The 6,037-nt window shown below is 51.3% G+C and overlaps 3 protein-coding genes across 3 annotated transcripts; all 3 read left to right on the top strand.

Annotated features, from left to right (window-relative positions):
* Nucleotides 1-362: 362 nt before the first annotated feature.
* Nucleotides 363-1,204, top strand: LOC119767705 (uncharacterized protein K02A2.6-like). The gene is made up of 2 exons (XM_038256973.1): nt 363-908; nt 1,025-1,204. Exons 1-2 carry the CDS (start codon nt 397-399, stop codon nt 1,119-1,121), a joined length of 609 nt encoding a protein of 202 aa, XP_038112901.1. The 5' UTR covers nt 363-396; the 3' UTR covers nt 1,122-1,204.
* A 53-nt stretch (nt 1,205-1,257) lies between these two features.
* Nucleotides 1,258-2,907, top strand: LOC119765977 (uncharacterized protein K02A2.6-like). Its single transcript, XM_038250284.1, has one exon. The coding sequence runs from the start codon at nt 1,258-1,260 to the stop codon at nt 2,905-2,907; it is 1,650 nt and encodes a 549-aa protein (XP_038106212.1).
* A 118-nt stretch (nt 2,908-3,025) lies between these two features.
* On the top strand, nt 3,026-4,747 carry LOC119765976 (uncharacterized protein K02A2.6-like). The gene has a single exon (XM_038250283.1). It carries the CDS (start codon nt 3,026-3,028, stop codon nt 4,745-4,747), a length of 1,722 nt encoding a protein of 573 aa, XP_038106211.1.
* Nucleotides 4,748-6,037: the final 1,290 nt, after the last annotated feature.

Here is a 6,037-nt window from a genome sequence, read left to right as displayed (position 1 = left end):
AAAATACTTTTTCGCTCGTAGGCTGCTATTTACACCAAAACTAATATTTATTCAAATTTCTTTCGACGTTCCATAGAGATTGAGTTGGGCTACTGCTATGGCAACACTGTCCATAGCGAGACGCCGCACGAACACACTCAACGTTGTGCGGATGGCACACCTTGCGAGGTGACAGCTTTGTCTAAAGCGAGCAACGAAAAAGCAAAGCCACGTTTTGTAAACGCTCTTACTTAAAATTAGTTTCTAGACTTAAAATAAACTCTAATGTTAGTCTCTAACTCGCGTTTGTTATTAGCGAAAGACATAACATTGTTTGGCGACGAGGATTAGTTCGGTTCCGAGTAGTTCGCGTCGGTTTTCGGGTTTTCGCGTTCGAGCGGGGTTCCTAACCTCAAAATGCCCCCGAAGGTGACGCCGAAAAAGGACGGGCCGCAGCAGCAGCCGGATCTCACGGCGATTCTGGCGCAGCTCACCGCCTACTTGGAGAACCAGTCCAAGACACAGGAGGCTCTCCTTGAGCAGCTCTCCAAGCCGAAGGACAGCGAATTCCTGATGGAAGCACTTTCCAACACCATCCCGGAATTTGTGTACGACCCCCAAGGCGGACTGGTTTTCGACAAGTGGTACTCCCGGCACGAGGAGGCCTTCAACAAGGGCGGGGAGAAGCTGGAGGAAGCGGACAAAGTGCGGCTGCTCGTGCGAAAGCTGTCCTCGGTGGATCACGACCGCTACGTGAACTACATCCTACCGGAGAACCCACCGGACAGATCGTTCCAGGACACGGTGGACACGCTTAAGGAGATGTTCGGGCACCAAACGTCCGTGTTCTTCCGGCGCTACCAGTGTCTGCAGACGACCAAGCGGAATGCGGAGGATTTCGTCACGTACGCCAGTACCGTCAACCGAGCGTGCGAGGATTTCAACATCCGGACGATTACCTCCGACCAGTTCAAGTGCCTGGTGTTTGTCGCTGGTCTGCAGTCGGAGCGGTACAAGGACATCCGGACCGGGTTGCTGGCGAAAATGGAAGGCGAGACGGCGGAGCACCCGATGACTCTCAAGAAGCTGTTATTGGAGTGCCAGCATTTGGACAACCTCAAACACGACACTGCTGTTATTGAGGGACCGAAGCCGGCCGTCAAAGCGGTCCAGCAGGATCGCAGCGGCTTTCGCGAGTCGGGCAAACCGGAACGGAAGTTCGACAACAGGAATCCGTCCAAGGCAACCCCACGACGTCCGTGCTGGCAGTGCGGGCAGATGCACTTTGTTGCAGACTGCTCGTACACGAAACACACCTGCAAGACGTGCGGCAAAGTGGGACACAAGGAAGGATACTGTGCTTGCTGCTCCAAACCCTCCGGTTCCGGAGAAGGTGCATCACACACAGCATCCGGAGGCGGCAAGAAGAAGCACAAAAAGAAGCGGGCCGACGGCGGGGGAAACTCAAACGGAGTGTACGCTGTTAACAAGGAAGGTGTCGTCGGACGGCGCAAGTTCGTGGAAGTTCTGATCAACAACGAACCGATCGAACTCCAGCTCGACTGCGGATCGGACTATACCATCATCTCGACGGATTCACTTCCCTTGCTCGGCAACCCAGAAACCATTCCGACGGAACTGCGGGTGGCCACAGCCTCAGGCAAACCCCTTCCGCTGGAATTGGAGTTCGAGTGTGACGTCACGTTCCGCGGGACCACCAAGCGTTCCGTGTGCTACGTCACTCCTGTGCGCGGTTTCAAGGTTCTTGGGAGCGACCTGATGGAAGCTTTCGGGCTGTACGACATTCCGATCAACGACTTCTGCAAGCAACTCACAACTGCGGAGGACTCGTTGGCGTGTGGTGCCGCGCTGAAGGCGAAATTTCCGGCGGTGTTCCAGGAAGGACTCGGACGGTGCACGAAAACGAAGATCCAGCTGTTCCTGATCGACGGGGCGAAGCCGGTCTTCAAGCCTAAGCGGCCAGTGCCGTTCCACTCGCAGCGGCTGGTCGAAAAGGAGCTCAACCGATTGCAGAACATGGGAGTGCTGGAGCCGGTCGACTACTCGGACTGGGCGGCACCCATCGTGGCAGTTCGGAAAGCGCAGCGCGACGCAGACGGAGATCCGGTGGTCCGCATTTGCGCGGATTACTCGACCGGGCTGAACGCTGTGCTGGAGGCGAACAAGTACCCTCTCCCTACCCCCGACGACATCTTCGCAAAGCTGGCTGGCAGCAAGTTCTTCAGCGTGATTGACCTGTCGGACGCTTATCTGCAGATGGAGGTAGAGGAGGAGTCGCAGAAGCTGTTGACTATGAACACACACAAGGGGCTGTTCAAGGTCAAGCGTCTGCCGCCGGGAGTGAAACCCGCTCCTGGAGCCTTCCAGAAGGTCGTTGACAACATGCTCGCCGGCCAGGAAGGAGCGGCGTCGTTCCTCGACGACGTGCTGGTGTTCGGCCGAACGCGCGCTGAGCACGACCGGAACTTGGAGCAAACGCTGCAGCGGATCCAAGATTTCGGTTTCCGGCTCAAGATCGAGAAGTGCAAGTTCTACATGACGGAGGTGAAGTACCTGGGCCACATCATCAACCAAAACGGAATCCGCACCGACCCGGGGAAAGTGTCTGCCATCTCGCAGATGCCACCGCCGAAGAACCTCACCGAGCTGCGTTCGTTCTTGGGCGCGGTCAACTACTACGCGAAGTTCATCAAGGAGATGCACCAGCTGCGTAGGCCACTCGATCTGCTGCTGAAGAAGGACGCAAAGTGGGCCTGGTCGGACGACTGCCAACGATCGTTCGAGCGCTTCAAGGAGCTGCTCAAGTCTGACCTGATGCTGACCCACTACAACCCGACGCTGGACATTATCGTGGCCGCTGACGCTTCGCAAACCGGAATCGGCGCTACAATCCGACATCGTTTCTGACGGTTCGGAGAAGATAATCCAGCACGCCTCAAGATCGTTGACACCGGCGGAGCAAGCGTACGGGCAGATCGACAAGGAAGCTCTGGCGCTCGTCTACGCTGTCACGAAGTTTCACCGGATGCTGCTGGGACGACGGTTCGTTCTGGAGACAGACCACCAGCCTCTGCTCCGCATCTTCGGGTCGCACAAGGGAATCCCAACACACACGTCCAACCGACTGCAACGACTGGGACTCGTTCTGCTGTGCTACAACTTTGGCATCGACTACGTCTCCACGGCAAACTTCGGGTACGCGGATGTACTCTCCAGACTCATCGATTCGGCGGCCAAGCCGGAGGAGGAGTACGTTATCGCCGCTCTGTACCTCGAGGACGACATGTCGGCGGTCTTGGAAGACTCCGTTGGCAACACACCTGTCACTTCCAAGATGATCGCCGCTGCTACCGCCCGGGACAAGGTGCTCAAGAAAGTGGTCCAGTACTTGGAAGGTGAGTGGCCGGCCAGCGCAAGCGAAATCGACAACCTGGACGTGAAGGCGTTCTACCACCGGAAGGAGAGCCTAGCGCTGACTCAGGGCTGCATTCTTTTCGGCCAACGAGTGGTGGTGCCGGAGACCTACCGAAAGCGGATTCTGCAACGCCTGCACCACGGTCACCCGGGCATGGTCCGGATGAAGAGTCTGGCTCGGAGTTTTGTCTACTGGCCGCACATCGACAAGCAGGTGGAGGACACAGTGAAGCAGTGCGCGGACTGTGCTGCAGCTGCCAAATCTCCCCCACACTCTCCACCAGAAGCTTGGCCAACACCAGCGGGACCATGGCAACGCATTCACATTGATTACGCGGGCCCGATCGATGGTCTCTACTTTCTCATCATCGTGGACGCTTTCTCGCGATGGCCTGAGATCTACCCGACGACGACCACGACCGCTAGGGCCACGATCCAGTTTCTTCGAAGCACGTTCACACGCCTTGGCCTGCCGATGGTGCTCGTGTCGGACAACGCTGCTCAGTTCACTTGCGACGAGTTTGAGTCCTACTGCAAGGCGAACGGAATCACCCACATCCTCACCGCGCCCTACCATCCGCAATCGAACGGGCAAGCGGAACGCTTTGTGGACACCGTCAAGCGAGGAATGAAGAAAATCAACAAGGGAGAGCCACTGCAGGAGACACTCGACGTGTTTCTGGCAACGTACAGGTCGACGCCGAGCGGAACAACCGAGCAGAAGTCACCAAGTGAACTGCTGTTTGGACGTCAAATGCGCACCACACTCGACCTACTGCGACCACCACCAACACCGGTTGCTGAGATGAAGACAACTGCTGAGAACGACCAGAGACGAGAATTTGCACCTGGCGACTTGGTGTATGCGAAGGTGCACAAGCGGAACGACTGGTACTGGGAGGCAGGAAAGGTCATCGAAAGGCTCGGCTCGGTGAACTACAACGTGTGGTTGGACGGCCAACGTTCGGGGCTGATCCGGTCGCATATCAACCAGCTTCGTCCACGGCACGAGTCAGTGGATTTGCCGGCGCGCGGTCGCGCTGTTAACCTTCCGCTGGACATTCTCCTGGGCGAGTTTGGGTTCGCTCAACCAACAACCGAGGACGTCACGCAAGCAGCTGTGGTGGAACCGGAAGACGCGAACCAACCAGGAATCACCGAGCAACCTGGCAACAACGATGTACCGGAACCAGCTGTGATCCAACGGCCGATCCGGCGGGCTTCGACGGGAAGTATTCCGCTGAGTTGCGTTTCCGTGCCGACGACGACGATCACCAGAAGTGGACGCGAGGTTCGGCTGCCGCCGAGGTTCGATCACTACGTGATGTCTTAAAGAGGGAGATGCTATGGCAACACTGTCCATAGCGAGACGCCGCACGAACACACTCAACGTTGTGCGGATGGCACACCTTGCGAGGTGACAGCTTTGTCTAAAGCGAGCAACGAAAAAGCAAAGCCACGTTTTGTAAACGCTCTTACTTAAAATTAGTTTCTAGACTTAAAATAAACTCTAATGTTAGTCTCTAACTCGCGTTTGTTATTAGCGAAAGACATAACAGCTACAATATCCTTTCATTAGGTTTGGCCAAAATTTAGAATACACCCAGAATCCAGGGCTGTCTCATTTTCCCCCACTCATTTCAGCCCATGGGTAACAATGAGACACTTCGATTTTTCTTCATTAAACTTTTCAATATATATATAGAAATCTTTCAAAACATGAATTGGTAATAATTTTTGGCATATTTATAAAGTTTTAACCTCATTTAACCAAAAATACAAAGTTATTTGGTATAAATATATGGATTTTACAAAATTCAAATACTTTTTAGTATAACTTTTGTTGATTAAACTTTCATGTTGGCAAAATTGCTTTAAAATGTTCAAGGCAAGTGCGTCTACAATGAGACAGTTGGTCAATGTTAGAACAGATTAAAAGAAAGGAAATGTAAAAAAAAGCTCATTAAACCATGCTGATGAAAAAATTAGAAAAATCGTTGGAAGTTGAAAACCAAAAGTGTCTCATTGATGACTACTCTACTCTACTGTCATGTTCATTGCGTCCTCCAACACTTATTTGATTTTTTTTTTCTAAAATAAATCTAATTTTTCAATGTGTTAAGAGCCTTTGAAAATTAGGATAGGAAACCCATGGCGAAGAGGACCTTTTGAAGAAGTACTCCCTCTTTCGAAAAAAATTAGGCTGTTCAAATATTTTTTCTTGAATTTTGTATCCCTCGACTCTGGCCAATATATGGTTTTCAAAATATCTAGATTCTTTTTGGATATTATAAATTTCAAGCAGAATATTTCTCGAAAGTATTTTAAATTTGAAATAAACTTATTTTTCGAACATTGTTGCCTTCAAATCATTGATAACATAAAAACAGTGCACTCTATTAAAAAAATAAGCAAAATAATTTTCGATTTAAATGTTATTGATGCATCATAAAATGATTTTTAGTTTAGTTTTGAAAATATTTTTAATATTTTTATTTTTTTTTTAAATCATTTCTTCGCTATCAGATTTTGCACCAACTTGAATTCTTATACAAAAGATGCATTTTTTAATCTAAAGGTCCCTTAAACATATAACAAAATTTCAAAAATAAAAATAAACATT

Source organism: Culex quinquefasciatus, chromosome 2 (assembly GCF_015732765.1).
Source record: "Culex quinquefasciatus strain JHB chromosome 2, VPISU_Cqui_1.0_pri_paternal, whole genome shotgun sequence".
NCBI lineage: Eukaryota > Metazoa > Arthropoda > Insecta > Diptera > Culicidae > Culex > Culex quinquefasciatus.
The sequence above is the reverse complement of the archived record's forward strand: the minus strand, read 5'-3'. Positions and strand labels throughout refer to the sequence as shown.